The 21461-nt window shown below is 45.9% G+C and overlaps 1 protein-coding gene across 2 annotated transcripts in view; it reads right to left on the reverse strand.

Moving 5' to 3' along the window:
• Positions 1 to 1178: 1178 nt before the first annotated feature.
• The window catches only part of CCBE1 (collagen and calcium binding EGF domains 1), a 228949-nt gene continuing 208666 nt past the window's right edge, over positions 1179 to 21461 (reverse strand). For both annotated transcript variants that reach the window (XM_057698847.1, XM_057698849.1), the window contains exons 6-11: positions 20749 to 20852; positions 12605 to 12725; positions 7956 to 8095; positions 7840 to 7875; positions 7076 to 7111; positions 1179 to 5440 (exon numbers count right to left, since the gene is read on the reverse strand). In XM_057698847.1, the coding sequence (XP_057554830.1) occupies positions 5207 to 5440; positions 7076 to 7111; positions 7840 to 7875; positions 7956 to 8095; positions 12605 to 12725; positions 20749 to 20852 (671 nt within the window). In that variant the 3' untranslated portion in view covers positions 1179 to 5206. The remainder of the gene's footprint in view (positions 5441 to 7075; positions 7112 to 7839; positions 7876 to 7955; positions 8096 to 12604; positions 12726 to 20748; positions 20853 to 21461) is intronic.

Raw genomic sequence — 21461 nt, forward strand, 5'->3', positions numbered from 1 at the left:
AAACAAGCCTCACACTCTGCCAGGAATCAAGACGGGAGCACATGAGGTTACCAGCCAACCTCACGAATGGGATATCCAGAGGCAATCCTCCAGCTTTTGGTTCGCTAAGCTGCTTTTTCAATTAAGAAGCCTGGACACATCATACATGAAGGGGTCTTGTAGAGTTCCATCGGCTGCTGTTTCATCCAGAGGATTCGTGAAGCTTTTCTCTGTAAGGGCTGGAGGTCCATGCAGGTCTGGCATGAATGCTGTGGGTGCTGTGTGTGTGTGACTTCTGGAAGAAGGGCACGGGGACTGAAGGGCAGTCCCCACGGGCACGGGCTGTTACTGGCTCCTGCAACACTTTTCATTCATAGCACTTCTCACAGTTTGTAACTGCAAATTTATGTAATTGTTTTGCCTGGAAGGATCCATGTCTGTTTTGCCAAAAATCCCCAGGAAGATGGGGATTGTGACTTTTTGCTCCCCTGTGTCTGCTGTGCACAGTGCCGTGTGCAGCTGAGAACAAGCATTTGATAAATATTTGCTGGAGGAAAGTGAGATGTGTAAATACAACTTAACTTTGGGATGCTAAAGTCACCCTGCTGAAGAGTGCTGCGCGTCGCTTAGAAGTAACCTCCCATTTTATTACATAACTCTGCCTCCCGTGTGGTCCAACTGATGAAAATTCCCTCCCTCCTATCTTTCCATAAGGGAACTTCAGCTACCAACTCATGGGGCTTTCTCTCCCCCAGCTCTATTTCAACCTCTTTTTTAGGTGGTCAACTTTTTCTGCCCCCCAAAGGAAAGCTTACGTGGAATTCTAATCCAAAACCAATTGAAGGGTGAATCGTTCATGGTGCAGTGGGAGTTGGGGTGGGGCCCTCACAGGCCTCCCCCTAAGGCATCTCCCATGATCCCCAGAGAGTTCCTGGTTTGAAAACCCCAGCATGTGGGTCCCAGAGGACCCCCCAGCTGGGGACGTGGGCCTCTGAGACTCAGATTCAATGGAAGCTGGGCCCTCAGATCTTGACTCAGACTCAAATGCTGGGACCACACTCAGCCCCCAGGAGGTGGCCTACCCAGAATGCAGGTTCCGGCTCCTAAGAGAAACGTCTCTCTCTATCACCTTGTCTTCATCCTGTAAGCAGACTACTTCTTCAGGACTGGGTGTCAGGACAAAACACAGTACAACCACATAAGAAAAATAACTTTGTTATTAAGCATATATAATCTTATCAAAAGTATTTCATAGTATCACATCCATAACTGAATACTAGCTCAACTGCTATATGGACCTGTTATAAATAATGAACATAGCTACTGAAGTATATGACCGTTCACTGGAAATAAAAATCATCAGGACATACATGGAATTCCCCAGGGTACTTGCTTTGGGGACCTTATAAAGAGCACTGAGGTCCCTGGGGGATGTGTAAAAGGGTCTTTTTTCTATGTTATCCCTAAAGCAATAATATTTGTTGCAGGAGCATGTGAAGTCCAAGGTTTTTATGTTTTAACAATTACGGTCATGTTTGTTTTTTTTTTTTCTCAAATGGAAAATTATTTTTTGATTTGTTGTGAAATATACATGCTGACTGTGCCAGGAAAAATGTCATCTATTTCCCTGAACTCATTATTAATAACTTGAGATGGCTCTGCTCTACTAGTTGTTTGGCCTGGATTCCTGCAAATAAATTCCCTTTTCAGGAAAGGTTATCTGAAAGATGTTAAGGTTACACAGTGAAGCTGCTCTGGGACAGGCTGGAGGGGAGGAGAGGGAGGGGAGGGACACACAAAGTATGAAGAGGGATTTGCTGTCATATGTCAACCCAAGGAGATGCCTGGCGCCTAGTCATGAAGAGCATCCTCCCCTGCATGGCTGGAAACAGGCCTCACGAGGCCAACAGTAGCATGAACCCTGGAAAGGGAGCATGGCGGGAACCAGGGGGCCCTTCACCTGGTACTTAACACCCCCCCCACCCCCTGCATGCCAATGTGCATTTGTTATTTACCTGTTTGGCTATGAACACATCTGTCTGAGTTTATACGGGAGAAATGACTTTAGTTGGCCAATGCATCCTGTGGCAGGTATTAGAATTAGTACAGAAGGAGAGACAAGACAGCATTCCCTTTGTATTCCCATAGGCTTTGGCATCATGAAGCTTATAATTTCTCCCTCCGGAATTGGAAAGGGAGGAGGAGTTTCTTAAACTAAAATGTATCCCCTCCTTGCACTATTTTGAACAGGAGAGCTTTATGTCCATTGCTTTCCGAAACAGAAGCAATCTATGAAGCCCTATTTTAAGGTCTAGTTATCAGGGTGCAAAAAATTGACGTCAACATTTCTGGGACAGAATCGAGGAGTGTACAAAGACCTTCCTTCCTCATGACACATGAAGTGGGTTACCACAACTAGCAAATTTTAGGCACCCTTCCCCTCAAAAGCTTTTTCTATTAGGTTCTAAGCAGAAGTGCTGTTTAGACAGTGAAGCTTTGGTTTTCCTTCCATACCTAAAAGATATGTTAGGAATAACAGTGACTTATGATGTCTTATCTTTGAAAAATATAATTTGGGCATACAGAATACATATTTAGTCCTATGGTAGTAGTCCAAGTTTTGAAAATCTGAGGATAGAGAATTATTTTATAAGTTGACCTGATCCAGCAGATTGAGATAAAATACAGGTTATTGTGTGTTTTGCTAGAAAATATTACCCAGAATCGTCTCACAAATCCCAGATATTACCACCTTCCATTCATTCTGTTACTATATTATCCTAGCCTCTGGCTAAACATGCAGTTTAGTTGTATTTTATGAGTGCTCAAGAATAGAGAAGAAAATTATATTTCTACATACAGTTCCCTGTTAAAAAGGCAATAAAATTCCTCATTAAAAAAAATCAAAGATGAACCTCATCATTTCTCATAGAGCCTGTGCAGGATTTTTTTTTTAGCATTCATCCATCCATACACTTTAAATACTGCATTCCACAAGCAAGCAAACATTAAATATATTCCAGATGGGAATCAACATCTGCTCAGTTCATCTCTGTGAACCCGTGGCTGGCGAGGGCTTCGGCTGTGAAGATTAGATTCCGGAGAGACTGAAGGGGGCAGGAAAGATCCTAGAAAAGGAGCACTGAGGATGTGTTTGCTTTCGGCTGCAACATTTGGGTGGACAGTCTCTGCGGATTTTGTGCGAGTAAGAAATAGCGGAGTCAAGTGTTGGTGAAAAACTCCGCCACTGGCCGGCTGACTGGAGCCCTATGTTCCTAACAGGATGATGATGAGAGAAGGAAGGCTGGTGTCACTTGATATTTGCAAACACAAGCCTTCCTATCGTTCTGAAGAAAGACTGGGAAGCGGCATATACACACCCACTGTGGTTCTCTTTAAACAAGCTTTCCCAGGAGAGTGAAATGATGTAGGAAAAAGAAAATGAAACACAAACCGCCCAGAAATTCATGGGGACATTGCAGAGTGGGCAATGGGACATGAGCAAAGAGAAGTTGCAACAGTGGTTCCTTGTGAAACTCAATATAAGGGCAAAGTTCTAAACAGGTCGATGAAACGTCATTCTGGGTATCAAACAACAAAGTGGACTTAAAGGAGCCTGTAAGCTGCCCGTGAAAACCAAGAGGTTCCCCAACAATATTATGAAGGGGCAGACGTTCCTGCCAGTTCCTTGAGCACTCTTGCTCCTGTGGTTCCAGAGAGAGCCTTTTCCAGAATGTGAGTCCTACTGGGACCCAGAGGTGTAAGAGCCAGCACTGACTCCAGGAGGTTTGGGAATATACTTTTCCAAGTGCTTCCTGTGTTTGCCGAGAAGGGAAATCAAGAAGACCTCCAAGAACTGGAACTTGAACTAAATTATGGAAAATTAAGGAAAGATGGGAAGGGTGGGAAGGAAATTTCTGGCCAATGAGGAAAACTGTTGTTTTTTCCCTCCCTGTGCAAGACATCTTTCAATTTTGTGTTAGTCTCAATATGCTGGCAAGCTTGGTTGGCCCCTGACAAGGACTTCTAATTCCCATGGACAGCAAATTTACCAGCTGCTGGGATGCAGCAGGGCCTCTGCCCAAGGTTCTCCTGCCCCACTGCCAACAACCCAAGCCGGCAGCCTCCTTCCAGCCCTGAGCTCCACTGTACATCGATTCAACTTGGATCACAGCCTAATGGCACCTGGCGGGCACCAGTCACAGCCAGGGAGTTTGGTACCTCTCCCTAAGGGCCAGTTACCTTGATTTAACAAGTAATCTGTGGTTTACTAAGCAAGCCCGCTCATTTGATTAAATAGCTCTAACACGTCCTGGCAACCAGGCACCCATTGTTCTAATGAGAACCAGGGCACTGCATTCACTAACTTTTTGTCTTGAAAACAGGATTTATTCCTACAGTTAGAGTAATTTTCTTCTTCGAATAGGATAGTTATAGATAAGCATGGCATGAACCCTTAATAGTCACATCTGCGTGTTAATATGTGGCAACTTATAGAACAGTCAACATGGGACTGTAATTTTCCTCCATCTTTTCTAATCTCCACTCCTTCTCTCCTTTCTTTAATCAAAATTGGGAAATGAGGCTGGGTAAGAGGAGAGAATATTTTAAACCTGTTAGACTGACAAGGAAAAGGAATCATCCACCAAGGTAAATATACATTGTTGTCTTCCCCTTTTCACTGAAAATTTTGATGTAATTTTTGAGTTAATTTGATTTACTGAATTTAATTTGATTTAATTTTGATCCTGAGGAGTAAGAGTCTATTTTGGACACATATCTATTATTTTTAACAAGTAAATTCACATTTTCTTAGAACTCACCTTGCCATTTCCCCTTTCTGATAGTCTGCCAAATTTTAAGACACTGTAAGAATACCCAATTCAGAAATCAGGAGGCCCTGGAAAATAAGGAGGTCAAAGAAAAGTTCCACCACAGATTCTCCAGGGGAAGCAGGTAAATCAATCATTTCCTCCCTCGTGTCTTCAGTATGGCTAGCAGGGGATTCTGAAAACAGTGTTTGGGAGAAGAGAAGTAGGGAGAAGAAAGGAAAAGAGGTTTTTGTCTTCTGTTTGTTTTTTGTTTTGTTTTGTTTTTTTTAAAAGAAAAAAAAGAACGTATCTTTTCTAGGTCTCCAGTGGTGTTTTGCTTTGTTTTGTTCTTTGGATGATTTCACTGCAGGTGAAAACACTCTTCTCTTTCTTTGGCATGAAGATGTTGGGGGGTGCTAAGGATGGAAGACTCTGTGGCCTCCCAAGTCTCTTGTCTCAATTCTTCTTGGGTAGTCATCTCCAGAGCTGAAGTCCATGGTGTCTGGAGAGGTGGAAAATTCCTGAGGTAACGGGAACTCCTCTGCTGAAGAGTGAGTCCGGTGCCCGAACACCTTTTCCTGCAGCTCGGTGATGTCGTTGCGGATGTCTGCCAGCATGAGCAGCAGGAAGTCGAAAGAACCAGGGGGTCCCTGCGCAGGAGAGAGGTGTCAAAGCTAGACCACCACACACCCAACCCTTGGCCGAGTGATGCCTTCCGTGGGCTCCAGGGTCTGCTGTCCTGCTGCTTGCAGGCAACTACTTAAGTCAACTCTGGGTCGCAAATGGAGGAAATGTAAAGACTGTAGCAGCCTAGGGGATTCTGCCTTCCATTCCTTCAGCTCCCAGATGAGCTATGGTGACACACTGACCTCTCCTAGCTCTTAGGCTCTATCAAATCTGGTAGAGTGACAGAATATGAGAATAACCCTTCTAGGTTACTTTCCAAAGAACCCCAGAAGACACTGATGAAGGCAGAGAGCAGCGGTCAAGAGGCTGGGGTTCCGCTGGGTTTGAACCTCAGCTCTGCCGCTTACTAGCCCTGTAGCCTTGGGCAAGTTACTTAATTGATTTGGGTTTCTTTTTCCCGTCCATAAAATGGAGATAATAATAGTCCTAACTTCGTAGAGTTGCATAGGGTTCGTGAGGATAACACATTTTAAAATGTTACCTTTTAAAAAATGAAATTATTAAAATGTCTATAAGGATGGTTTGACTATAACTGCAATTTAAACGAAGTTGACAGTATATGGCAAAGGCATCCATTCCCCATTGACCAGGAAAGGTCCAAACAGAGGCTTCCTGAGTTTTCTATTGACTGAACATCTTTTCGTCATTATAAACATTTACTAAACCTGACTTTCTGTGAAGTGCTGTGGGGGCATGGTAAAATAACGTGTGAACATGCATGTTCTGGCCCTGTTGGTAGCCTGTAGTAAAATCTACCACCCTCCACAACCCCTGCTTTGAAGCCACCACCTTAGCAAGCAGCAGGACAGCAGTGTACAGAACTCTGCAAAGCACTCAGTGTCGTATGGAGAGCATCCTGACAGCCATGGATGCTCATCTGAGGTGTGGCAGATCCGGTAACAGGTGAGGGGATGCACACCCAAGGATGGCTACTAAGTGACATGGCCACGATCGGAGAGCTAACACGTGGAGGAGTGAAAATGGCAACTGGACCTCCTACCTCTAAGGTCAAGGATCTTTGTCTTTCTTCAGAAATGACACTGATTTCTTCACAAGCAGTGGGGCTGCTTGAATCATCTGTGCTTTTGGATACTACGAATTCTCATTTCTAGTCTCCCAAACACCATATATCCAATCCAGCTAATTTCATCTCCATGGTCCCGAGCAGCTGTGCACGTCTGCACTTTCTGGAGGGGATGGTCATCGGACCTGCTAGGGTTCTAGTGATGGCTAAATTCGTAAACGTTCAGAGTTATGACTTATCCCTGTAGATTTCTTTCCTGCCTCCTTCAAGATGTTCTAAGACATCGCTAGAAACAGACTCATGGCATACTGAGGTTCTGAATCTTAAGAGAAGATATTCCAAAAAAAGATTCGCCAAGATAAAAGAAACAACAGGAAATGAATTTTCAAAAATAAAACCCAACCAGCTGCTAAAGGCTCCTGTGATTCTTCTTGTAACCACGGAGTTCTCTGTGGGCAGGCCGAGAGACAGCTGGAAGGGGCTGGCTGTCGTTAATAAGACCAACTTCCAGGTTCATCAGAGCTGTAGCCCTGCAACATTGCACTGGGGAAGCAGGACGGGTGGTGCTACTTACTGGAGACCCTCTGGGGCCAGGTGCTCCTCTTTCTCCCTAAAAGCAGAAGTGTCAGGGTTAGCTTTCTGGACCACAGGGATGCCACCACCCCAGTCACTACTGAGACCCCCACCACTACCATCTCCCTGCACAAAACAGCAAATCCTTCCTATGAGAAACAAACGTAAGCTTGAAGCTGTACTCTTGGGACCACTGGTTTGAACCGAGCTGCTTGAGTCAAGTGCCTCTCATTTTGATTTCCCCTAAAGCCATATATTTTCCAACCAGATCAGGCAGAAGGAAAGCTGGTATTTCCAGGCAGCATGTGGGATAACTTAGAAGCTTCTAAAGTAACTCACACTGACTTCCTTATGAGGCAAGTGGCAGGCATCCCCCAGAGTGGAACCACCTACTTGTACAGAATGGAACTTCTTCCGTTCTTGACTTAAACACAGCAAAGAAATGGAAACACACAAAACAGCCCCACAAAGAACACTGGCTAACAAGCAAAACACATGCTACCGTGACAACAAGGAGGCCTGTTTAACATTTACAGGAGTAATTTTTCTTAGAAGTGGTTTTGGTGGTTGTTTTTGTTATTACGGTTGTTCTGGATTTTAAGAAAATGGCTTTTTAGATCTTCCTCCCAGCTTTGGGGACAAAAAGTCTATCTGTGTCTCAACTTTGCCACATGCAAAATGGGGACAATAAACTGTGCTTGAACTTTACACGATGCCTGCACAACAGGTGGAATTGAGAAACCTAAGGCTTCTCAGAAGACTTACCTTAGAACCATCTCTTCCTGGGGCACCTGGTGGACCCTACAAGACAGAGGGACCTAGTTTAACAGAAGGAACACGCTTTCCCCAACTACAGATGGGAGCCCTGATGAAATACTGACCACAGGGCCCCTCCGGCCTTGCTTAATGTGGGACAGATCAGGAGATGGTCCCATGGGTCCCATCGAGCCCCGCGGGCCAGGCTGCCCTGGGGGGCCTGGAATACCTGGGAAGCCTGGGCTCCCCTTTGGTCCTGGTGAGCCTGCAATCAAAGAACACCTCATTAGTCCACAGCCTGTAAGGAGGACAGGGGCTCTGGCTGACTGACAAGAGAGTCCAGGAGCCCCTGTTAGCCATTTCTCTTTGTACTCTGACCTTTGCCTTTTGACCTCTCCACTGAGATGTCCCATAGGCAGCCTGAACTTAACATGACCAAAAATTGACTTCCCCCTTCTTTTAAAAAAGTTTTATTGAAATACAGTTGACTTACCATGTTGTGTTAGTTTCAGGCGTACAGCAAAGTGATTCAGACTTTCCCGTTCTTTTCACAGACCTCCAGGCCCCCCATCCACTCAAGCCAGAAACTTGAGAGTCTTCCTATAGATTTCCCTGTTCCCAAGAGCTTTTTACCCAATCAGCGACAAGTGCTATGTATTTCACCTCTTTAACGTCTCATAACGACCTGCTCCTCTGCGTCCCCGCCTCACCGCAGGGCGGCGGTTAATGCAGTGGGGCAGTGGCTGTGCGTGCAGGTTTCAGCAGCAGGGGGACCTGCCTCTGAATCTTGGACAAGTTGCTTGACCTCTTTGAACCTTAGTTCCTCATCTGTAAAGCAGGCCTAATAAAAATCTATTTTATAGAGCAGTTATGAGCATTAAATGAGAGTTTAGACACACACACACACCCCTTAGACCAGCACCACACACACAGAGGCACTAAAATAAAAATCTAGTTTGGCCTCCCTTTTATTGGCCTTAGCTTTTGCCTCATAGCTAGTCCCTCTGTGTCCCATCAGTCTTGTTCATCTGTCACCTGCTCTTCACACTTCTATGAGAGTATTATTTCTAGAACAAGTCTTACTCTGTGACTTTCCTACATTCAACCATTTGGGGCAAAAGCCTCAAGCCACTGCCTGCAGGACCCAGGGGGATGGCTACTGCTGTTGGGGGAGGGGCAGCAAGCTCTCCAGCTCAAGGTCTGCCACAGATACAAGCCACAGTTGTGCCACCACAGTAGGCGAGAAGATCTCACCCCAAGGCCTGGATGCCTGGGTCATGCTTAGGACTGTGGCTGGACCAGGAGAACTGAAAATTCCTGACCCCCCAACCTCTACCATGGAGCAGTAAGTCACAGCAGTCTCCCACTGGGGAACAGCAAGAACATGGAGAGAGGAGCCCTGTGTGGCACAGGTGTGCAGGGGCTGCTGAAAGCCAAGAACCACCAAGAAAAACCCACTGGCACCCTAGGCCCCCACTAAACATACAGTAACAGTATCCTACCACGAGAGGAGTCTGAAAACCTGAAGACTGTAGAACATTAGAGGTAGAGACAGTGACAATACACTCAAACCCGGCTCAATTATTCATTAGATTGACTCAATTCTTCTTGCTAGCAGCCCGGATACCCACCTCCAGGAGTCATGACCATATACCCCAGTCTCTACTGTTCCTCTCCGAATGGTATCTGGCATTCAGTCCAAAATTTCGAGGCACGTTATAAAAAACCAAAACCAAAACCAAACCAACCACCCCTGCTAGCCCTGCAAATAAACAACCCCCATTCAAGAGACAGGGCAATCAACAAAATCAGACTCAGAGGTGACCCAGATGTTAGAATTATCAATACAGGCAGTTTAAAATAACAACGTATGTTAAAGGTGCTACAGGCAAAGACAGCTTGCCTGAACAGATAGGGAATTTCAAGTCTGTTTTTGCTTTTGTCATCTGTGTTTTTGGTGTCATATCCAAGAAATCACTGCCAAATCTAATGTCATGAAAGTTTCTGCCTATGTTTTCTCCTAGGAATTTTAAGTTTCGGGTCTTAATTTAGGTTTTTAATCCGTTTTGTCTATGGTGTAAAGGAAGGGTCTGATTTCTTTCCTTTGCATAGGGAAGGACATTGTGTTTTAACACATTTTAGACTCTCAACTTTATGAAGGCATGTGCTGTGTCTTAATTGTCAGCACATGCTCAGAAAGGCCCAGGTACAGAGAAGGCTACTTAGTAAATGTTTCATGTCAAATGACTGCGATGCAGAGACGGGGCTGATTGCTGGGCTATAACCATTTCTCAGTGATGTATTCCTTAGTGCTATAATGATCCCTCTCTTTCAAATGCATACAGGGATTACTTTTTGGTTGTACATGGCTCCTACAATGGACAGAGCACAGAGATAGGATGGAATGACTTTCAGGCACCGGAAAACAAAACAAAGACTTCAGACTTCAAAGGCAGTCAATGTTCCATTCAAGTATGTCTCACACCCCTACTCTCAATGCGGGTTCCAGGTACATCCTGAAAGAGTTTATCTGGGAAGGGGACCAGATCCCTCTTATAACTAAATACTTTACCTCTAATAGCACAAGGACAGGCCAGAGATAATATCTGAGCTTCATTTACACAGTCAATGAACTTCAGAGATCAGTGCGTCAAGTGCTTTTAAACTGTGCGGCTTTGATGTGCAAATGTCAGCACCTTATAATGTAACAGTGGGGGGCAGAGAACAGCAGCCACTCCCTCAGCACCAAAGCCAAAGGATTCCAACCTGGTAGAGCTTCCTGTATTGGTGCCCCAAGCTGTGATTCATCACAGACTTCAGGACTGGAATTTTAGTTAAGAGTAAGAGAAATCTTATTATCTCTCTAGTTGCCCTAACACATCTCAACGGAGGGCGTCACGAACTATGATGCTAGAAGTAAGGAGAGAGAAGGAAACAGGATTGGAGGAGGAAGCAAGGGAATAGCCCATTGCTAATCACTCCACTCCCTGCTCCAGCAAAGACCCTGGACGGCTCAAACCATGCTAGAAACCAGATGGCCGAACTGGAAAAAAAAAGCCAGCAAGTCATTAAGAAGAAAAAAGCCAATGCTCCCCTGTTCCTAGCTTGTCCTTGTTGGAGTGATATGTATGCTGGCCTGGCGATGAACCTTCTCCAGGGCAGCAGAGCAAGAGTATCCCCTTAGAGAAGGACGGAGAATACTGGGCCAACAATCAATTTGTAAGAAGAGAACCAAGTCTTAGAAGCAGCAAGAGGCTGCCTGTGTGTGGCATCTGCTGGAGAAAACTCCACCATGACCCAGAGACCAAGAGAATGATCAAGAGGAGAAACCAAAGTCCTGGACCAGTTCTTGGTCTCTGTAGAGACTGAGACCCAGGCCACCTGGGTTTTGATGGAAACCAGGAAACAAAGATATAAGTGGAGAAGAAAACACATAGTTTGGGAAGCATTTCAAGCCTTTGTTTTTGCTGACTTTCTAGCCTAAAATCTGTTCATGTCCTTCCTGCTTGGACCAATCCTACCTTTCATGTCCTTCTGTGTCCAGCTCGAACCCCAAGTCCCCTGATCACTGCAGGCTACGGTGATCTCTCCTTTCTTTAAGCTTCCACAGCAGGAAGTTTTTGTGTACTTTACTTGGGGGCAGGTAGGTACTGTTTTATTCTATTGGCTTTCACTCTACGTGTCTTGTCCCCATTAAAATGTCAGGAGGTCATTCACAACACCTAGCACACTGCTAAGCGATGAGCATCGGGGATAAGACAGCTATGTCTTAGAGTCATTTGCTAACATTAATATCATTTCCTTCACTGGTATGAAAAAAAGTATTGATCTATCTATGGAGGGACTCGTAATAAAACAGAAAACATCCTGTCCCTATTTTTTAAAGTTCCCATTGTGTATTTCCTGATGGAACGATAGGATGTTTGGGACTTTCTTCAGCGTAACAAGGGTCAGTTTCCAAAACAGTATGCTGAAGAAGCCAGACAAAAAGAATAGATTCCTTTCTACGAAGTTCTAGAACAGACAAAACTGCAATGATAGAAAACGGGTGGTTGCCTAGAGCTGAGGATGCAGATTGCCAAGGGCACAAGGGGTGATGGAAATGTGCTACACCTGGATGTAGACCAGATACATGGTGGTGGTTAGTATGTGCTTGATATGGTGTATATGCCTCTGTCAAAACTCGCCCAAGTGTAACTTAGGTGTGTACATTTTATTGTATAGAATTGCATCTCAATGAGATTGACTTATAAAGGGAAATGTAGAGATAGATGTAAAAATAAGTATCAGTGTAAGTGTGTTCACAAATGACGGGAAGGAGGAGAGAGGATTGGGGAAGAGTGGCAATGAGGCTGGACAGGAGTTGTCAGAACCAGGTTATGAGCCCACAGGAGTTCATTATATGTCAATATGTTAATATATGTCAATGTTAAAATATATATATATGCGTTCATATATGTCAGTGTTAAAAATAGTTTTCATTTTGTTTCTCTGTACCTTAAGATGACCTTTAAGAATCTTGTCCAGACCCAGGACAATGAATTTTTCTCCCTGATTACTATTGGTTATGAGGGTTTCTCAGGCTTGTCGGTTTCTTGGCACACAGGCATGGGAGCTCTCTGGACCCTGGCTTCTGCTCCCACCCACGGGAGCTAAAGAACTCTATCCCGCCCCTGCCAAACGTGAGCTCTTGATGGGCCCTGGCTGGGGAGCCTACCACCCTTCTAGGATACTTGCTTTCCCTCGATGCTTTTATGTTCTTCTTCATACTCACCGGGAGGGCCCTGGCCCCCAGGCAGGCCAGGAGGTCCTGGAACGTAGGCGTTTGAGGCCAGCACCTTGTCACCAGTGACGTACTTGTCCAGGTCGGCAGCGCTGTTGGGAAGCAGGGCAATCTGCAAAGAGAGGAGGAACCGGGGCCAGGAAGCACGGGCAGCGCCACTGCCCGGCGATGCTCTGGGCTTGTGTTGTCTGCAGGGGCCACAACGCCTTTTCTTGCTCAGTCCACTGTATTTGAACCAGTCTGAGCTCAGACGGACTCCAGAGATCCTCCTTCTAAACCCGAGGGCTTCTAGTCAAAACAACTTGCACAAGATCGCTCAGCTGGCTAGTTAGTGGGTGAACCTGGATGGCTCCAGTTTGCCTAGATATCATTAGACGCATTACCATCATAATTAATACAGTCTCCCTGTTTCAGGCTTTTATTAAGAACTTACGTCTCAAATATTTGAGAAACTACTATCTGCCAGGCCCCGTGCTTCGTTCTAAGGCGACAATAGTGACCAAGACGTGGTTCTGGCTCTTAAAGATCGCAGCCTTGGGAGCCAAGATGGAAAATATGGTTACGGGTCACCTGCAAGCTCAGGTGTTTGGGAAACAGTGACTGTGATGGTTTTAAAATATGCCCACAAATTTTTGGACACTCGTGCCTTTAAAAGGTGGAGGTTAATTTTCTAATTTTCTACCCTCTGAGTGTGGGCTGTGCTTAGGGACTTGCTTCTAATAAATAGAAAATGACAAAAGTGACGGTGTGTAACTTCTGAGACAAGGTCATAAAAGGCACTGTGGCTCCCCCCTCATTCTCTCTCTCGGATTTCAGGGGCTCATTCTAGGACAAGCCAGAGGAACCACACACGTGAATGACCTTTGCATTCCTTGAGGTCAGGAATCGGTGAGACCCTTGGTAAGAACTTAACGCTCTGAACGCCCACTTCCTCACTGGTAACACCCACTATTAGGACATGAGGATTACATGAGGAAGTGTATATCAGGTGCCCAGCAACGTACTAAATGCTTGATAAATGGTAGTTCTAGTCTCTTTCTTCCAGGAAGCTGATTCAGGGGTGTAAAACCGAGTGGAGACTGTGTTTCTGAGGGTCAGAGCTACCCCCAGAGGATTCACTCGAGATCCTGGAGTCCTGTAGAAATCAGGTATCACTGAGATTTTCTGAAGCAAGTTGCATTTGTACCCACGTCCTCCTGAAAGAGGCCCTGCTTGGGGACCCCTGGCCAGAGGGCAATGCAAGCTAAGAGAAGGCGCATGTCTGTCTCATCCTTGCCCGTGGAGTGCTCCGAGGCTCTACACCCATCTTTGGATCTGAGCTGCTGAGAGAGGTTCCTACCACCTGTGTGTGATCAGAGGTGGCCAACTGCCACTGCGACAGCGTTCTCCCCTGTGGGTTCAGCATCAGCACAGAGCACTAAATTAGAAATTGTACAAAAGTTCTCCCTCTGAGGCTTATGTCAACTTCAAATTACATATCTGGGGAGCATGAAACATAGAACTGAATGTTGATTTGAAAAACCATGGAGTTTACTTTCCGATTTCAGGGGCAAGTCAGCATTTCTCACCTCTCCTTTCCTTCCTTGGGGATTTCCTCCTGCCCCTGGGAGACTAGATCGTTCCAGTTGAGTTCAACCATGCCACACGAATAACCCCTGGGATCTCAGGGCACCTGGCTTGATAGTAACAAAGCAGGGAGATGGAGTAAAAGATGATCATGAGGTCTTGACTCCCAAGCCTCAGCTCGAGGGGCTTATGGGGGAAACTACAAAACCCATCTGCTAAAAACTGTAGCTAAGAGACCAGCCTGTGAACGACACTGGGAGGCCTCGGAAAGTTCTACCGTCCAGATGACCGTGTCTGGCTTCAGAAGGTCCTCAGCCTGCTGCACTGGTGTCTGTTTCGGAGAGTGGAGGTTTGGGAATGACTAGCATGACTATTACAAAACGTGATTCTGGCGGAGACCCCTGCCCCAAATCCCCTTCTCCCGCTGGGTAGCTGCTGGGTTTGGGGCCATCCTGAGTCAACTTTAGCAACTGATGATTCTTCTTAGTTACAGAGACAGATGTTCTTGCTAACGGAAGAAATCCAATATTAATAAAACATGAATATCATGGTATTACATGGTTTGCATGTTGGTAAACGGCTTTTACCTAATATATCTTATGGAGAACAAGTTCTTCTGGCTAGAAGAGGTGACTGTGCCAGTCCTGTATCCCATTAACCCCTTAACAAAGGGCTTGCAATGCTTCTAAAAGGTGAAATCGTGGGAAACCACAAGAGGGTTCTAGCCGTAACCTGGCAGTCTGGCATGGAGAAGGGGCGGAGCCACGAGGCTGGAGGTGTTGCTCGGCTCCTCCTGCCCTGTTCCTCTCGCTCACCTGCAGAGCACATGTCAGGCTCTCCTGCGATCAAGGTCTTAGCCCTGCATCAGCTGCCCTGGGTGACCTATTTGAGCCTAGGACCTTCCTCTGTCTGGAACTTCCTCCAGAGAGGTTTTTTTTTTTCTCCTTTTCTTGGAGTTCTTGCTGAAATCCATGCAGTTCACAGTGCAAGGATGCTCAGAGAGCAGGAAGCTCAAAGAAGCACGAAGCTCAAAGAAGCACCAAGGCTCTCTTGCAAAGGGTCCCTCAGTGCCTTGGGAGCCCCTTCACTAGAATGAAAATCCTTGGGTAGGGACAGCCTTGCAGGTCCATCAGCTAGAAGATTCCTGACCATCCAGTGCTTTCCAGATAAATGGTCTTCCTCTGTGCTTTGAGAAGACCTAGTGTTCCCTGAGAGATGCAAGGAAAGGCACTCAATTCCCCTATGATCATCGCTTAGAATTCAGCAGGGCAAACCATGAGAATTACAATCTTGTGCAATGTGAAAGCCAGCTTTGCACAGTTTCAGGTTGGGGTTCATGGTTCCAAGTCACCCACCAGGACAATGGGGCTGGTGTCACAGTGTCATAGCGAGAGGCCACTCCAACCTGTGATTGTACACCTGAGTCCTGGGGTGGAACGGGGTGGGGGGGGGGAACCCGAATGAGGGGAATTTATAAGCAAAACTACTCTAACTACAAGACACAGGGTCAACACTGGCCTCTGAAGCCTGGTCCAATTTTATTACCTGCTCGCAAGAGAAAAACTAAAATGTGAATCTCTCCTGTGGGCTTTGGGATTAGGCAGATCTGTGTTTAAATCTCAGCCCTGCCACGTTCTACCTGTGGGATCTTGGTGAGCTACAGAACCTGATTATCTCATCTATAAAATGATCATCTATAAAGTGAGGGCTGCTGGGAGGATAAAAGTGACGATGTCTTGAACACGCCTGGCCCAGCGCCCAGACTAGTAACTGAGAGCAGCCGTGACCATAGTACAGATGCTGTGCGGGGTGGCGTGGCTCAGCTCTAAGTAGCGGTGTGACTTTGGCCAAGTCCCTTCACCCGTCCAGGTTCTCACCTTCACGCCTATAAAATGAGAGGTCTGGACCAGATGAGCAAGTCTTTGGATGCAAAATTTTGTAAGCAAGCCTGGAAGACGAGACGTGCATGTGGGGGGACTTCAGAGATTACTCCCCACCCCATGCCCTCTCCAGCTCTCTTCGCTCCCTTGTAAAAGTCAGCAGATGACCCAGTAAACGTCGACCTCAGCTTCCTGGCTGCCTCTTGCTGGGTAATCACATCCTGCCTCCCGCCAGCTCCTCTAAGTGTCAGCAGCAGGAGAGAAAAGTAAAGGCACTGGCGTTTTGGAAGCAGCCATCCAGAATTCCTGGCTTGACTTTCTACACAAACACAGCAGACGATGGGCTTGAAGGGTGCAGGTGTTTGGGAATAAGTTTGAGAGAACAGTCTCCATTTCTCCTGGATTCCAATCAATGGAATTATGAATATCATTATCTCACATTAGCCTTCATTAATAAAGCGTCTACCTCACAGGGCTGTTGGGAGGAATCAGATGGTTCCTGGAAAGCACTTTATTAGGACATAGAGTTCATGTTTATTATTTATCGGGTAAACATTTACAGAGCTCTTTCTAGGTGGCTGGGACTGCTCTAAGGCCCTGACAAATATTAACTCATTTGGTCATCATGAAAACCAATCCCCTTTTTCTAGAACTGAGACACAGAGAGGTTAAGTAACTTACCCAGGGTCACACAGCCAGTAACTGGTGGAGCTAGGACTTAAACTTAAGTCAATTTGTTTCTGGAATCTGTGCTCCTAACCACAACACCCAGCTGCCTCTCTTAATATTACTCATGATATTTGGCAAACAATCTACAGTCACTTGTGTATGCACTGGTCTTCCCAGCCATCCTGAGGAGACATTTTACAGAGCAACTAGATCAAGGTAGCAGAGGAAACCACAAATCATTGAGAAGCCATATATTTGCCTGACACTAAAGGCAGCGCTGGAGCAAACAAACACAGCTGTCAGAATGCAAATCTGCTCACACTTCTGAAACCTCATTGACCTCTAACTTCTGAAGCCTCCACTGCCCCACCCCACTCGGCCACTGTAGGCTGACTCCACTGCGGGCTTGGTTTCCCAGCTAAGACAGGAAGCGTACTTAAGACAGGACTTGATTCTGTACTTTCTCATCATCTGTCATCTCCCAGCCCATCACAGGCCACAGCAGGTGTTCAGCAAACACTCACACTTCCTCAACAGCAGTGCTGTGCTGAACTCAGAAGCCCCTGCTGCAGGAGCATAAGGGCCTTGTTAAAAACTCATTCCTTCCATCGTGTATATATACAGCCCATCTTCCTTATCCATTAGTCTGTTGATGGACATTTAGGGTGCTTCCATTGGCTATTGTAAATAACGCTGCTATGAACATCGGGGTGCATGTATCTTTTTGAGTTAGCACTTTTGTATATAAAATTTTTATATTATAAAAATTTTTATATTATAAAAAAGAATGAAGTTTTGCCACTTGCAGCAACATAGATGGACTTGGAGGCCATTATGCTAAATAAAATAAGTCAGACAGAGAAAGACAAATATGTTATCACTTATACAGGGAACCTAAAATATAAAACAAATGAATATAACAAAATGGAAACAAACTCCCAGATATGAAGAAAAAAACCAGTGGTTACCACCAGGGAAAGGGAAGTGGGGGAAAAACAGAATAGGGGGAGGGGACTAAGAGGTACAAACTACTATGTATAAAATAAATAAGCTGTAAGGATATATTGTACAGCACAGGGAAAGCAGCCAGTATTTCATAATAATTTAAAATGGAGTATAAACTATAAAAATATTGAATCACTATGTTGAACACCTGAAACCAATATAGCACTGTAAATCAACTATTTCAATAAAAAAGTCATACCTGAAAAAAATAAAAAATTTCTTCGTATCAGTAAAAAAAATAGTAAATTAAAAACTGCCTCCGTGGCTCAGATTTTTCTTCAGTGCTCTGATGGGACAGAGACCTCCCTCTGCAAGTTAAATGATGGGTATTTTATCTATTCCCCAAACTCCCTTTTTAGCCAAATCATCTATTTTTTTTTTTTTCCTTCCCCTTCCCAAACCACAGAAGAAATTGCAGAGGTTGAAGGTACTGGGATCTGCACACCATTTCCAAAAACTTCTTTACTGGGAAATGAAAGCACAGAAACCATGAAACAAATCTACATCTTAGCAAATTATTATAAGGCAAACACCCTTTTAATGAACACCTAAGTCAAAAATCAGAATTTGGTCAGGGACTTCCCTGGCGGTCCAGTGGTTAAGACTCTGTGCTGCCACTGCAGGGGGCACAGGTTTGATCCCTGGTTGGGGAACTAAGATTCCACATGCTGTGAAGTGCAGCAAAAAAAAAAAAAAAATCAGAACTTCGTCCACATGTCTTGACCCAATCACAGCCTTCTCCCTCCCCGCAACGTAACTACTATTCTGGTTTTAATCACTTTCTGTGCTTTAAAAAATAATTTATCAAACCCAACTTTGCAGGCCTAGACACTACGGTAAACCACAGGGTCTTGCCCACTTGAAAAAACAGTACGTCTTTTAAGCTGCTTTCAACCTGCAGGTCGCTGCTTCGGTTTTCGTTTTTCTTAGAATCTACCCACTGAAGAACCCAGGGCATTGGCCCTGTAGACTTTCCCACAGCTGGGATTTTGCTGACTGTACACTCATGGCGTCGTTCAACATGTCTGCAGACCGTTTTATACTGTGGGGTTGGCCACAGTCCAGGACACCCGGTACCTTACTTCTGAGCCAATGTTTCTTTGGGCAGCTGTCCCAGGTTCTTTTCGGAACACAACAGATGGCATCAGCAGTAGTGAGAGGAAGTTAAAAGTCAACTGACAAGCCCCACACCGGCACAGGCGCACAAGGGAGGAGACCTAGGCTTTAGGGTCTGGCCTACGTCTTGGGCGGTGACTGCACCTCTCTGACAATATCGCCATCACAGTGAGGACGAAACGGCATCCTGCTTATGAAACTGCTTTATCAACCGCAGAATGCGACATGTTCTACGAGGCGCCTTTAAAAGTCTGTCGCTCCTTGTGATGCGCCTTGAATGCCAGCTTTAGCTCAGACTTGCCACAGTGCCCTTGCAGGAGAACTTGGGATGAGGCGGACCAATTCCCGGCCAACCCCCACCCATGAGAGTTACTGGAGTCCCGACAAGTACTGTCATTGGATCTGTGTGTAGCTCTGCCACAAGGGCTCTAAGGGTAACATAAAATTTTCAGCTTCTTTGTAACATTTCTTCTTGCATGGATTGTAAAACACTACAGGGAGGTTAAGGGAAAGCCAGATGTTGAATCAGCCACTACATTTCTGAACTAGTGAGACTTAGTGGCACTGAGCCTAAAGATCATTCAGGCTGGAAGGAGCTTCCCCATAGCTCTCAGCTCCCCAGAGAAGAAAATGGAGATGAGCCTTAGGCCTTGAGACGTTCATCAGCTGCTCCCCCAGGCCCGAATCCTCTGGCTTATGAAATGCAAAGTTCTTCCACGGACCCTTTTTCGGATGACTCAGTAAATACTAACACCAATCCAAGTTCAACCTGAGGATATCTGTGTGGGGCCTATTATTTATAACTCTGAATTTATACTGATATACTTAGGAGGTTTTCTGCCTCGTCTCGTTATTGGATCACAGCTATTTGGGATCTGCACATCACATACATCTATGCCGCTGTTAAAGTTGCTGGATCTTCACTACTAATGTACCAGAGGCCTGCAAAGACATTTATCTTCTCAGCCTATTGACCGCCTGTTTCACTGGCAGCTGTGGATCTCGTTAGAGGCTGCCTGCATGTTTGTGGAACACGGAAAAGCGACACGGCCTAATCTTACCCCGTTGCCCTCTACAATAACTAGATGCCACAGTTAAACAGATTATATACACCTCTTTGATATACTAAGAGCCTTGAGGGGAAACAATTAAATAAACAAACCAGCAAGTTTATGTTTTACCAGCATAAGTGCCATTTCTGAGCTGCCGACAGACTGGTGACCTTAGGTATAATAAACATCATGGACCGGGATCCAGGACAGTGGCTTAAGATTTCAGGGCACTAGATCCATTCCGGGGGCATTACTCCAAGCACAACAATGGTACCAGAAATAGGATGCTCCGTCAGGCATGTGTGGGAGCCTCTGACAGTCCACACCCTTGGGAACACGAGGTATATGAGCAGCTGCTTTCCAAGGTACGCGGAGCCCAGAAACCACAGGTCGTAACTTTTAAATGTGAAAAATAAAGCCGCTATGGAAATTCACCACCAGCTATGAAAGTTTATAGAGAAGATATTCGATATTCTCTGTTGAAACATAGGCAAATGATTCTACTCTACTCTATTTAGAATCATGTAAGTCATGTAAGGGCCATGTGTTCGGATGTTCATTTCATAAAGTCACACCAATCACAGTTCATCCTCTCTGCTTGGCCATGTGGTCCGTACCTAGTGGTCTATTTGAACAGTCACCTAATCAACCCCCCTGCCTTTGTTGTTTTGTTGACCTATAATGAGCTCTGAGGGTGGGTGGACAAAGCATCCCAGTCCAAATCTAGTTGGCACCAAGCTCAGGGAATACCCAACAAGGCTGTGGATGACATTTTCTTACTGTTCCCAAAGTTCCTCCACTTTGCCTCCACTGAGGCTTCCTTTTATCTTATGTGACTAACACGTACCTTCTGTTTCAGCTGCAGCACCGTCTGCTTCATCTGGTGAAACTCCTTGCACGTGGCGCAGCAGGTGGCAGCTCTCACCACATTCTCTGCCTTCTCGTCGTGCCCTGAGGGAGGAGATGGGCTTGGGTTTGCCTGGGAGGCTGGGCGACATCTAGGCCCAGGGAGACCGTGTCAGGAAGAGCAGCTCCAGGCAGACCAGCTGATGTGGAAACGTACGAGGGACGCAGGCTGGTGACTTTACAGTTCTCAGGTCACCGACGGCATGACTGGGGCAGGTGGACCTGGGGGATCAACCCTGCTCTGGGCTCAGCTGTTTCCACTTAGGCATCCTAGCACCTTCCCCTTTCATTGTGAAAAAGTGAACCGTGGTCCTTTTACCATGAGGTAGGCTCTATCAACCTGACATGACTTACACTCCTCTCTGAGGGCCAATGTTCACACGCTGTAAATTATCCTCCAAGCCCAGGCAAAGGGGCTTGGATGCAGGGCTCGCAAAGCTTGTTTTTATCACCTCTGATAATCCAGCTGTTCAAAGGGGGCACGGCCAGGCCAGGCAGGGTCACAGACTGGGACTGGGTACTGACCTCTGGGCAGATGTAAAGCCAGATGGAAGATGCTCCAGGCACCCTGGACATGCCCATCCGGGGCCAAACGGGTCAGGCATGGGGCAGGGTCCCAATGCCAACTGGTAGAGCAGCAGGAGCTCCACGGGC

This window comes from Hippopotamus amphibius, chromosome 11, assembly GCF_030028045.1.
Source record: "Hippopotamus amphibius kiboko isolate mHipAmp2 chromosome 11, mHipAmp2.hap2, whole genome shotgun sequence".
Classification (NCBI taxonomy): domain Eukaryota; kingdom Metazoa; phylum Chordata; class Mammalia; order Artiodactyla; family Hippopotamidae; genus Hippopotamus; species Hippopotamus amphibius.